Source organism: Salvia hispanica, chromosome 4 (assembly GCF_023119035.1).
Source record: "Salvia hispanica cultivar TCC Black 2014 chromosome 4, UniMelb_Shisp_WGS_1.0, whole genome shotgun sequence".
NCBI lineage: Eukaryota > Viridiplantae > Streptophyta > Magnoliopsida > Lamiales > Lamiaceae > Salvia > Salvia hispanica.
Window position 1 is genome coordinate 38583573 of NC_062968.1, and position 14163 is coordinate 38597735.

The 14163-nt window shown below is 38.8% G+C and overlaps 1 protein-coding gene across 1 annotated transcript; it reads left to right on the top strand.

Annotated features, from left to right (window-relative positions):
• Positions 1–4358: 4358 nt before the first annotated feature.
• LOC125219368 (7-deoxyloganetic acid glucosyltransferase-like) lies at positions 4359–10812 on the top strand. Its single transcript, XM_048121332.1, has 2 exons — positions 4359–4867; positions 9799–10812. Exons 1-2 carry the CDS (start codon positions 4378–4380, stop codon positions 10692–10694), a joined length of 1386 nt encoding a protein of 461 aa, XP_047977289.1. The 5' UTR covers positions 4359–4377; the 3' UTR covers positions 10695–10812.
• The last annotated feature ends 3351 nt before the right edge of the window (positions 10813–14163 follow it).

Here is a 14163-nt window from a genome sequence, read left to right on the forward strand (position 1 = left end):
CTCCTTCAAGAAGGCCATCCTTTGGCGTACTTTAGCAAAAAATTGGGGCCGCGATGAAGGGTGTCGTCTACGTACCATAAAGAGTTGTACGCGATTGTGGAGGCGGTTCAGAAGTGGCGCCAATACTTGTTGGGGCATGAGTTTGTGATCCGAAGCGATCAAAAGAGTTTGAAGGAGTTTCTACAACAAATAATCCAAACTCCTGACCAGCAGTTCTATGCAAGAAAATTAATGGGCTACAAATTTCGCATTGAGTTCAAAACTGGGGCTTCCAACAGAGTGGCAGATGCGCTATCGCGCAGGGATATGGAGCCGGATGTGGGGCAGGCGGAACAAGCGCAGGCTGATACGGCGCTGCTTGAGCTCGTTGCTCACCCTGTGCCAGATATTCTTGAAATACTTATGGCAGAAACAGACTCGTTGGAAGAGCTGGCTGAGATTCGAGCGTTGATTGCAGATGGCAAAGCTGGGGATAACTTCTCCTTTGTGGGGGGTCTGGTTTATGTAGGTGAATTGTCCGCAGCCAAGCTGCCGTTGCTTTACGAGCATCATTCGACACCGCAAGCGTGGAACGAACGTTTCGTCGAATTGCGGCACAATTTTACTGGAAAAACCTGCGGCAAGATGTTATGAAGTATGTGGAAGCTTGCTTAGAGTGTCAGACGACGAAGTATTTGACACAAAAGCCTGCGGGGTTGCTGCAGCCTCTTCCTATTCCTTCTCAGGTTTGGGAGGATGTTTTGATGGACTTTGTGACGAGTCTTCCCCAGTCCAGGGGCTTCACGACTATTATGGTGGTGGTTGATAGGTTGACAAAGTATGCGCATTTCGCGCCCTTACCGCCACACTTCAATGCTTTGCGAGTGGCGAACCGTTTCATAGAGACCGTGGTAAAGCATCATGGTTTTCCAAAGACCTTGGTATCTGACATGGACTCGGTGTTCTTGAATGATGTATGGGAGGAAATACTGCGTTTGAGCGGCACCAAATTGCACTTCACAACTGCATACCATCCTCAGTCAGACGGACAAACAGAGGTGCGGAACAGGGGGCTCGAGCAATATTTGAGGGCGTTTGTAGCGGACAAACCAAATAAGTGGGTGAATTTCTTGCCTTGGGCTGAGTTGTCGTTGAATTGTTTTTATCACGAGGGGCTTGGAACTTCGCCGTTCAAGGCTTTGTATGGCCGTGACCCTCTCCCACTTGTGGCGGCAGAATCGTCGAAGTCGACCCCAGGGGGTGTGGCATCTCTGATCCGGCAGCGTGGTGAGCTGATTGTCACTCTGCGCGCAAATCTGGAGAAGGCGCAGCAGCGCATGCGGGCGTCTGCCAATAAGCATCGTCGCCATGTTGAATTTGGGATAGGCGATATGGTGTTGTTAAAGTTGCAACAATATCGGCAGTATTCGGTGGCAAAACCGCTTTCATCTAAGTTAGCGCGGCGTTTCTTCGGGCCGTACGAGGTGTTGGAGCGTATTGGTCAGGTGGCTTATCGTCTCCGCTTGCCGGAGGGTAGTCGAGTGCATGATATGTTTCATGTCAGTTTGCTTCGACCGTTTGTGCAAGGGATATCACCGAGTGCCACGACGCTACCTCCCCTGTTCGCGTGGGGCCGTCCAATCTCAAGGCCGTTGAAATGGGTAGATAATCGCACGGTTTGGCGGGATGGTGAGCCAATGGAGGAGGCTTTATTGCAGTGGGATGATGACAGTGGCGAGACTCCGACGTGGGAGCCGTTGTCGGTGGTTCGGCGTCGATTTCCGACCTTGATCCTTGAGGACAAGAATCATCTTATCCGGGGGGAGTTGATGCGTTTGTTCCTCCGGTCCGGGCAGTGCAACAACATGCAGCAATGGAGGAAGAGGAGATAGATGAGCAGCATGCTGAGGAGGTGAATTATGAAACGGTGGAACGTGGAAGACCTTCGCCAAGAGCGGCGATCAAGCAAGGGAAGCCGAGGAGAAGGACGAGGCCGCCGGTGAGATTTGGTGACTTTGTCTCCAAATAAGGCGGCAAGGAGAAGAGAATATTTTAGTATTATTTTTTGTTTACTTGTTTTGATTTTATTAATTATCATTTTTCTTTTATTATTATTTATGAACTTTTGAGTCGAGCAATTTATAAGCTCCGTTCCGGGTTTTCTTTGTTGGTTCTTTCCCGGGCCGTAAGTCGAACAAACCCTAGGTTCCTTAGATTATAAATAGGCGCTTAAATCAATAATAAGATCATCTGAGATTTCGCCTACTTTGTTTTTTTTACGTTTTCTTGCAAACCCTAGTTGTCGACGGGATTTCACCTCCCGGGACTTCTACTTTACCAACTCCGGCATCACGTTGAGAGGAACACTCTTAACATTCTGTGAACCCCACCCAATACCCACCATGTATTGGATACCCATTACCTAAAAAAATTGGGAACAGGTTTGGGAACGGGTACTCTATGCACGAAAATATCGGGTGTCAAGTATAGGTGTATAACCGTTACCCGAGCAAGAATACCGAATAGACTAGCAATACCCATTAATAACCTTTTCATTACCCAATACGGAGTAATAATCTATCATTCATTCACCCTATATTTCTTACACAAACTCAACCATTCATCCATTCCACCTTCGATGTGGGACAACTAAAATTTCATGCAAGAATATTGAAACATGTTTTGAAGAGATGATCTACAACTGAAATTTCATGCAAGAATGAAACATCAATGTTTCTAAGAGAAATTGATGGTTGAACTTTTTTAATCACAAACATTGTTCACTTCTGTGACTTTGCATAAATGCTTATATATATACGTCTATACATTGGTCCCGTCAGTGCGGAACCAGGATTTATGTTAAGTCGGGCTGAATTTTTTTTAAAAAAAATATTAACATATTTAATCTTATATGGAATGTTTGTACAATTTTTACTGACTCACTAGATGATAGGAGTAAATATTTTCCAACAGGTAGCCATGTTTTGAAATTGCCAAAATATAGTCTCGTTTCCAATTTTTTTTAAAATTCTCTTTCGACGTATACAACTAATCATTTATCCATTGTCTCATTTACTATTTTGCAACAAATCTGTTTTAATAAGTTTCATTAGAAGAAAATATTCTCTCAAGAGAAGTTGTTGGAACTCTACTCTAGGCGATATTATTGATTTGAAAATTGGGCTAATTAAGCCAAGAGCACCATTAGTTAATTTAGTTTATTATAACCCAAAATGCCAAAAATATAGCAGTCCAACAACAATATAGATGGCCCAAAACAAATAAAGCCCTATTCTTTATCTTTTCCTTCCTAATTCAATTTCGATTTCAGTGAACAGCGGCTGCGGCGGCAACGCTGGATTCTTGAAACTACGGTTGGAGTTCAGGGCTTGCTCTGGGGCGGAGACTGGTCGGAGTTGGGCAGTATAAGGAGGGGTCGGGGTTTGGTGTCGGTCAAGTGGGTCCCGTTTCTAAACTCTTTGCAAGATCAGCAGAGTTAAAATTTGTCACTGCAATTTAGTGGCACATAAATTTATTCTAATATAATGTCCAAAAAATAAAAATCAAACCACAAAAACGAAAAATTAGGAAATCATTGCTAAGTACTACTCCACGCTTAATATAAATTGGGCATATAGATTATGTTATCTTTCAATTCAAAATGCACAAATATTTCACAAACATTTCTTTGCAAATTCACACTAAATAAAAATGATGGTTAATATAAGTATACACTAGGAGTAATATACTTATAACTTATAAGGATAAAAAGAAGGCATTTACAATTACATGAACAAGAATTTGGTATCAACGGGCAGCATTTTAGCCACAAATTATTTTAATAATTAAATATATAATTTTAATTTATATAATTAATATATTTAAGAATTTCATACTTCTTTTTATTTTTATTTTATACTTTCTACAAGTTTTAGAGAAGGCCAGAGAAAGAATGTATGATAAAAAGTGATTGAAAAAGGGAAGTGAATAATATCATTTTAGGTACTCAAACTATAATAAAATATCATATTTAGTACTAGAGAGATAAAGAAAATATCAAATCTAGTACATAGATATGAAAGTCTAAAAATGCTCTTCATGCCTTGGAGGCATTTTGAGTGTGATGTATAGTGAAAAAGTACCATAAATTTGATTACACCTTAGTTTAAGGATTGTCCACTGTATTTTTAAATTTTAGATAAAGGCATGCAAAACGCATAATTTAAGTATATTTTTATTACATCTCTCGAAATTCATGGAAGGTGAAATGGTATAAAAATTATAAACGACAAAGGAAGTATTATATCATTATGATATCATATCACGTCATATCTAAAGAAGGGGGCTTATTAGGAATATAATTTATGTTTGTCTAGAAAAACGAATAATCAATAGTAAATGATATCTTGTGCAATGGATGGTGTAGCTCCTCATGTGGTGATCCTTCCGTTCCCAGCTGTGGGCCACATCAAGCCGATGCTGATGTTAGCCGAGCATCTGAGCCGAGCCGGCTTCACCATCTCCTTGGTAAACAATGAGCAGACCCACCAGCAGCTCCTTCTCCGCCGCCGCAGCCCTGGGGCTGGGATCAATTTTCTCTCCATCCCCGACGGACTGCCGCCGGATCATCCACGAAGCGGTCTTTCTATTCTGGATCTATTGATCTCCACCAGCACCGCCTGCAAACCGATTTTCAAAGACTTGATCGCGTCTATGACTCACGCGCCGACCTGTATTATTGCCGATGGGATCATGTCGTTTGCCATCGACGTGGCGGTGGAGCTCGGGATTCCGGCGATTGCTTTTAGGACTTACAGTGCTACTTCGACTTGGACTTACTTTCACCTCGAGAACCTCATCCAAGAGGGTGAAATTCCTGTTGTTTCAGGTAATTTTAAATTCACATTGTTCTTTCCTTTTCACATCATTTGAATCTATTTTGTCTCCTATTATTGCACTAATTGGATTTAGTTTATTTTTTCTTAGCAAATCAATCACAGTATACATCAAAATGCTTAGTTTGGTTTATGTTGAAATACTCCTTTGTCCGATAAAATATAGACTATTAAAATGACACAATTTTAATGTATAATTTACAAAATAATAGAGAAATAGAAAGACAAAATAATTGGAGTATTATTAATGGAGAAATATGTCTACCTCATTAGGCAAAAAGAAATCACCAAAAATAAAACTAGATTATTTTTATGGAACAGATTAAAATAAAAAGTCTATATCTATATTTTTATAGGAATGAGGTTATATGATATACTTCCAGTTTTCAAGTTTAATTTTCTTTCTTAATGGTTCGAAGAGTTGATGTATTCTTTTGGGTTCATTAGTGTTTGAAGTTGCAAATGCTACCTTCATTTAGCATAATAATTTGTTCACATACACCCTGATTCATACATGGAAGATGTGCTCCGATGATGACAAGTGAATTTTAGTAATTAAATTGTGGATTGACTGGTGTGAGTCCACTATTAATAACAACTAGTATCACCCACGTGCGATGCACGACCCATTTTCTTTTATTTCAACTTATTTTATAATGTAAAATAATTTTTAAATTAATAAAAATATCATTATATGAAATCTGAAATCATAAATATATAAAATAAAAAATAATTATTAAAAATATATAAAATTAAACAAAGAAAAAAAAAACACACAAATATATTGATTCGTGATTTTGGCAAAAATATACATACATATTATTACTAACATTATGATAGTTTAATTAAATTATTTATATCTATTTTATGATTAGTCAATTAAATCATAATTTCTTAATTGATTTTTGGTTCATCTCATAAGTTATAAAAGTAGGTAATTAAATCACCACTTTTATACATTTCTCAATCCCATTACATGTTTCACCAATTTGTTGTGATAAAATTTTGATGAAATTTTATATTTAATTTATTATTTCGCTAATATTATACACGTATTTGTTAGTATATTGAATTTGCATATTAATAATTTTACGTTGTCCTCCAAATTCCAAAACAACGATTGATCAATTAATCAACATTCAATAACGAAAACTAAAACACAAACTCACCAGAAAAACAAAATCCACACAATAATCAAAATCATTATATCCAAATTTCCAGCTCTCCATCCCACAATCATGTATATGTTCTTCCATTCTCTAAAAAAAATCAACACAAACCTCCCACTATCTCTCATAACAAAACCAACAACACACCATGGCAAAGAAGCCTAGCATGGGGAACAAAAACCACCACCAAGTCAGCTTCTTCAAGCAGGCCAGCGAGCTCTGCACCCATTGTGGAGTGGAGATCGGTGTCACCATCTTCTCCCTGGCTGAGAAGGTCGTCACCTTCGGCCACCCCTAATGTCGAGCCCATCATCGATCGCAACCTCACCACCTGCAACATTGAACCTCTCCAGCTGCCTCATCTGATCTGCCTTTTTGCGTGTCTGGGGTGATTCTTCTCAAGGAAGAGACATCCTCGTCTGCATACATTTTAGCATTCCATGGTGGTCTGGATAAGACATTTTTGCATTAAACCGGGCACAATCAAAGGACAACAAAACAAATTTAGATGACAGAACAAATCATACCTTTGAGGAATACGAAGACTGTTGGCGTGCAAAGCTTCCTCCCTTTTCTGTTGCTCTTTTCTTTCTTCTGGTGTCATATCAATTGTGCTGGAAGTAGAATCCTTGAAAGAAAACACATACATAATTAAAAAGCACAGACATATAAGAGAAGAAAAGAAAAAACACAAAGAAAATGACCAAACACAATTAGTGACTGAAAGGCATGAAAATTAGTGACCGAAAGGCATGAAAATTAACGCAACCAACAATGCAACTACTAATTAATTCACTTTGAAGTTTTTGTCAAAATTCAACTAATTAATTCACTTTGAAGTTTTTGTCAAAATTCAACAGCAGTAATTTTGATTACCTATCATGGAAAATGAAGAATGAACAACTCGACAAAGTTAACAATTGAAACAAACTAAATCAAATTATAGTCCCTTTTATGGACAAGTGTTTAACCGTCCTACCATATTCCATGACTAATTAACAGACACTACTCCTACTAAAATAAAAGGTCCACTTCCAATTGTAATCAATAGCCACCACTCCAAATAAAACTCCTATAATCCACTTCCGTCAATTACTACATGAATTAAAAATGCCATTATTCATAATGGCATTTTTGTTATTTTTACCAAAACTCCACTTTTATATTTTTATAGATAATGGCATTTTTGTTATTTTTACCAAAACTCCACTTTTATATATTTATAGTACTCCCACTAAAATAAAAGGTCCACTTCCAATTGTAATCAATAGCCACTACTCCAAATAAAACTCCTATAATCCACTTCCGTCAATTATTACATGAATTAAAAATGTCATTATTCATAATGGCATTTTTGTTATTTTTACCAAAACTCCACTTTTATATATTTACTAGTATCACACCCGTGCGATGTGCGACTCGACTAATTTCATCATTGTGAATTCATATTTTGAATTAATTACTTAAAAGCAGATATTATTAAATTATTTAAGGATTAAAAATCACAAATATATAAACCAATTTAAATGTACAATTCCAAAAACCTAATAACGCAACTTTAGAAATCAACCAAACACAATTTAAATTCAATTCCAAAAACATAAATAAAGTAACTTTAGAAATCTATACACATATTTAATTAAGATGTCAAAAGGTTCGAACCGCTTATGATAAATTATTGCTGAATGAGAAATTGCATAAAAAATGTACTACTTCTTCTGTCTCACAAGAATATACACTTTTTAATTTTAAATTTCTTCTAATAAGATGAGACTCATTCTCCACTAATAATACTTTATTAACTTTTTCTTTTTATCACTCTCTTACTTGATCAATTGTGGATTAAAACTCATATCTAACCAAAAGTGCATATTTTTGTTGAACGGAGGGAGTAATAAATATTAACTTTATAACACATTTGAATTTCTTGACTTTAATTTAATAATATCCAAAAACATATACATAAAGCATCACCAATATTCTAAAATAGGATCCTAACAAATATGAGTAATCTCGAAATCAGTCTAAAGATCTCATGATACCTAACTCAAAGAGTGTGTACAATTTTCAAATTAAAATAGGTATGAACAACAAATTCAATCACGCATAAAATATTCTACTAAAAACGTTTTAAGTTTCATCGTTTCTCCTATATACGCTGGCAACATCCCGACAATATTGAACTTCTTAATATCCTGCGTTATAGCAAGATCCATCAGAATCATATAAAAGAATGAAATACACTGTGATATAACAAAACAAAGTTAGAAACTGATAAGATAAGAAGTGACAAAACACCTACCATGCGGTCCTGGAAAATGCATTCCAAGCTGGCGACATTTGACTTGTCTCCGAGTTTGGTCATTTCAAAACAAAAAACACATAGAACTTTGATGATTGATGAAGTTATGCTAGATTGCAGATTACAAATTACAAATTGTACTGAGAAGTTTAACGGGAGAAGCAATGAGAATGTGAGTAATAAGGGTCCAAAATATATAAAGAATCTATTCAATAATTTTTAGTACGTTTCTAATGATGCGGCGGTTACAAATTAGTGTAACGCTAATTCCATTAATTATGTAATACTAATAATTTGTGGACTAAACAATGTTTGACTTTATTCCATTAATAATTAATAATTAATAAAATATACTATTATTATACTATACAACTCTTCTAATCAGCTAACAGTAACGGCTGATTTGTGGAGTATATATTTATTATATTATTTAATATTAATTGTAACCGTTCAACTGTTTTTTTATTGTGATGAAATTATATTAGCACTTATAATATTACTCCTTAATTAGTGTAACCATTTATAAATTGCTTATAATGATAATAAATATAAATATAAATATAAATATAAATATAAATATGATAATGGGGGCATGTTAGGGTGCCACCACCCCTTAAAATAACACCATACCACCATTCCTAGCTAATCATTTGTACATGTGGACGAATAATAAGCTGTCCACGTGGCAAAAAAAAAAAAATCTGAAAAAGACGGCTAGCAATTCGTTGCTCTTTATCCAGCAATATCCGATGCACTATACAACAATCTATATTGCTGTGTAGTGTTTGTAATATTGCTTTGTAGCGTTTATAATATTGTTGTATAAGTGGTGTCACGGTGTCATTTTAAGAGGAGTTGTCATTTTAACACAAACCTATGATAATGTTAATAAATATTATATTACTCCTTAATTAGTGTAACCATTTATATGATGATAATAAATATAAATATAAATATAATATAATATGATAGTAAAGTCAAACATTAATTAGTGTAACCATTTATATGATGATAATAAATATAAATATAAATATAATATAATATGATAGTAAAGTCAAACATATGAAGAAACCATATTGCGTATAACATTCACAAATTTATTTTAAAACTCGCACGCCATATTGTTTAGCCAAAATCATTTAAGCAATACATAAAAATAATGACAAATACATAAATTAAATGGGTTCAAAATGAAAGACCATTTAATAATTTTTCTTAATTGCATTTACATCCTTTGCATAAAATAATTATTCAAAACATCCTAAAACTCGTCTTTTATATATGTATAGATAGATAGATAGTCCGTTCGAATTTATCATGATTCAATCTATAAAATTGTATCCATTTGCTAATAGAAAAAAGTTAATTAGTTCAAAATAATAATACTGAGAATGATTAAAGCATAAAGTAGAAAACAGAGGGAATACTAATTTGGTAGAAAAATTGGTTGCAGGAACAGAAAGTGAAGAGCTGGAGAGACAAGTGTGTTGCATTCCCGGTCTGGAGAAAATCCTGCGACGCCGCGATCTTCCCAGCATATGCAGATTAGAACCGCACCACCAAATTCTCCAATTCTTCATCAATCAAGCCTCCAAAATGCGCAACGCCTCCGCTCTCATTCTCAACACCTTCGACTCCCTCGAAGCGCCATTCATCTCCCGCCTCCACTCCATCTTCCCCACAGTTTACACAATCGGCCCCCTCCGCTCTCCCGCGCAGCACGACTCTCCCACTCCGCTCCAGTTCGACAAATCATGCATCCAGTGGCTCGATTCCCAGCCGTCCAGATCGGTCTTATACGTCAGCTTCGGCAGCGTTGCATCGCTGTCCCGTGACGAATTGGTGGAGTTTTGGCACGGATTGGTGAATAGTGAGATTCCTTTCCTGTGGGCCATACGTCCTGATTTAATACGGGATGAAAACGGGCCGGGTACAGTTCCTGATGATTTGAGATCAGAGCGGGGCCGGATTGTAGGCTGGGCCCCGCAGGAGGAGATTCTGGCCCATGATGCGGTGGGAGGGTTTCTGACGCACTGTGGGTGGAACTCGATTCTGGAGAGTGTTTGGGCAGGGAAGCCGATGATTTGTCGGCCCTTGGTGGCGGAGCAACAAGTGAATGGGAGGTGTGTGAGTGAGGTGTGGGGGTTGGGGTTGGATATGAACCGCTTGTGTGATCGGTCGGTTGTGGAGAAGGTGGCGAGGGATTTGATGGAGGGTGAAAAGGAGAGGATATCGAGATCAACTGCTCAGATAGCTCGTGATGCCAGGGATAGCATTTCCGAGGGAGGGGCGTCATATAAGAATTTGCACAAGTTGATTTCAGATATCAACATATTGCACTCAAAATAGAACCTTGTATGTTTGGTTATAAATTTCTCCCAAATACTACTACACAGGGTTGTGATATAAAACCAGGGTCAAATATGATCAATTGGGTCCATAAAATAAACGCCCCAAAATCTATCAACCATATAGCATTATAATTACATTTGTGGATATTGATCCCTAAAATAATGAACATTGATCAAATTTTTGTAATTTATTACAAACTTTAAATAAAACTTTATATTTATTACTTCCAACCCAGACCAAATAAGATATCATCGGCAAAAATCTTATTATACGTGGACAACCGTGAAATGTTTATAATATTTTAGTTATTTTTTAAGTTCGTTACATTGATTTAGTAGTGCTAAGTAGGATAAAAAATGCACTAAAATTGGTCGGATATGGTGATTGATCTGCCATGGTAAATAGCAAATAAAAGGTAAAATTTGTGATATTTTAGATCATTATTAAAGTTCGTAAAAAATACCAAATTTTGGAAGTTAATGATTTGAGAGACCAATATCTCTTTCATTTTGGGTCATTGTACGGGTAATTTGGGAGGCGATTTTTGTGATATCCTACGAGCATGAATACCTAAAATTTACTCCTAAGAATGGTGGGATCTAAAAAATCTACTACAAAAATATTCTTCATATCCCACCTATTTTGAATGTGTGAGAGAGTTGGGAGATTAAAGAGGACGATTCATTACTAGAAAAAAAATCCAGAAACTCCAAAAACATTCTATCGTTATCCGCTTCGACTGCCATCTATCGTTATCCGCTTCGACTGCCATCTATACTGAGCAACAATGGTGAATACTCGTTCATCTAACACCAGAAAACAACCGTCTAAAGCTATGTGGAAGTTTGGGTTAGTTCATTTAGCAAATTTTTTTTTCAAAAACCATTTACTCGCTTCCCGTCTCTAATCTCTCTCGTTAAACTTGATTTTCAGTTGGGGAACAGACTCGGCCCTCGAGAGCACAGAACCCACGGCCTGAGGTTCCTCCTCCACCGGCTCATCCTCCTCCATCTCCTTTATATCTGGATCGTCATCTCCCTCAGATCCTCTGTTAAGGGCTTAAATCCCTAACGATCCGTTAAAACGGAAAATAACAAGATAAGATAATCCGGCACCCGTGAGGGTCGGCGGAGATAAGGATCTGGGCGGCTGTGCGCGGGTTCCAACTCATCGGGCAACGACTACGGATCAGATATACGTTCCGGCTGTGCGCAGAGGGATTCCGTCGGGCAGCAGATAACGTAGGGAATTATGGATTCAAAGCACAACGCGAGGCATTTGGCCAAAATAATATATCATTGATTCATTGTTGGATGATTAAATATGATAACAAGCTCTCCTATTTATAATACTAGACTTCTACCCTAACTTATTGAATAAGAAAACAAAGATATGGAAAAGATATGGTGAAATAAAAGATACTAAATAATTAGGAGATATGATCGTATCAACTCCCCCACAGTTAAAATCCGCCTTGTCCTCAAGGTGGAAACAACAAACCAACAACGATAGTTGAAAGCAAAAGCTTTGGCGAGGCGTCTCTTCCTGGATCAAACACACACCGAACAGTTGAACGTCTCCCTTTATCACCTCCATAAAAAATCAACAAAGGAGACCCAATGTTGTCGGCAAAATTCCATGCCAAAACGAAAAGCTTGTCCATGCCTCTCAGAATGCTCAAACATGACGTGTCATCGCGTGGAGGGATCAACCTTGCATCGGTGTTGAGCGATGTTGATTGAAGATTCAGACTTGGGACATCACTGACATTCAAATCCACATAGACACAAGCAAGTGCATGCGAACCGGAGTGAGCATCCCCTGTCTTACCCAACTCTTCCGCTTTTAATTTAAGCTCATCCTCAAACCTTCGCTTCTCTTCCATTTCCTCTTGATTGTCTTGTTTTTTCATATCAAATCTAGCCTGGATGTCATTAACAAGGCTCTGATTCTCCATGCTCTCTCCCTCACTCGGCTTCTCCGTCAACACACTAAAATCTTTCTCTTTCGGCTCTAAACTAGATCGAAGGGCTTCGACTTTATTTTCTTTCTCCAGCAAAGTCTCTGTATCTTCTCTCATCTCCAATTCCTTATGTGTTGGAATACTAAGATCATCAATCTTCTCATCATATGCCCCGACGAGCACATGCAGCTGCGTATTGTCGGTCTTGACGATCTCTTCGAGGGACTCGTCATTTGGTATAACAAGATTAGCACCCTCATTGTGAGCGGCATTGTTAGGAACATCCCCAACTAGATTTTCGTCAACAATATTCTCCTCAAACAACGCATTCAACTCAGCGAGAAGGGCAGCTTGCTCCAACCTATAAATGCGCAATTTCTTGTTGTAATCACTTATGCTAGCTAGTTGGGCCGAGCAAGGCGAACGAACCTTGAGACTAGGAGCAACAACAGGCAACAGCGTTGTGCGGTGACACAACGATCGGTCGCACTGCGGTGGCTGGTACATAGGCTGCGCGTGCAGCACTTCCCGAGTGTTCCAATAGGTTGGTGAGCGCAGAGGCTGGTCCGAAGTTTGACTGGTCACACGCGCGAGCTGACTGGTCCCGCGGTGGCTGTTCGGCGGAGTAGCGGGGCAAGTGGGATGCGGCCTGGACTCGCATCGCTCTCACCTCCTCCTGAGGGTGAAGTAGGTCCCAGCACGTCTCCGAGCACCGGGGCCGGTCAAAGGTCGGGTAGCTGCGGTCCTGCTGTCGCGCCGGTGAATCCCAGCACATCGTCAGCCTGTCCATGTTCTCTATGCGATCCCGATCATCAACGCGACGATCGCGCGGTCCATAGCTAAGGTTTCTGGGGCAAGACCACCTCTCCCAATTACGTCTTCGCCTTGCCCCGTCACCATCAGAATCGTCGTCATCGTCATACCCTATTCGCTGATCATGCCTACGGTTGGGGTTTGGTTCAAGATTATCGAACCGGCGATCCGTTTCATCCTTCCAAGAATCAAATTTATCCAGTCTATACAACAATTGATCCAGTTTGCCGCTAATGGAGTCGTCGTTGTTGCCGTCATCCAGAGGCCAAGTAGACGGCTCCTCGTCCAAGGGTGGTCGCTGAAGTCCCAGGTAGTCACGACGGACACCGAAGTTGTTGCGGCGGGGAGGAGCCGTTCGGAAAAGTGTCCGGGCGGTGGCTCGCCCAAGTTCCATTCCCGTTATTATGAAAGCGGGACATGAGTAAACCGATGAAAGCACCAGTTGTTAAGGACCTAAATCCCTAACGATCCGATAAAACGGAAAATAACAAGATAAGATAATCCGGCGCCCGTGAGGGTCGGTGGAGATAAGGATCTGGGCGGCTGTGCGCGGGTTCCAACCCGTCGGGCAACGGCTACGGATCAGATATACGTTTCGGCTGTGCGCGGAGGGATTCCGTCGGGTAGCAGGTAGCTTAGGGAATTATGGATTCAAAGCATAATGCGAGGCATTTGGCCAAAATAATATAT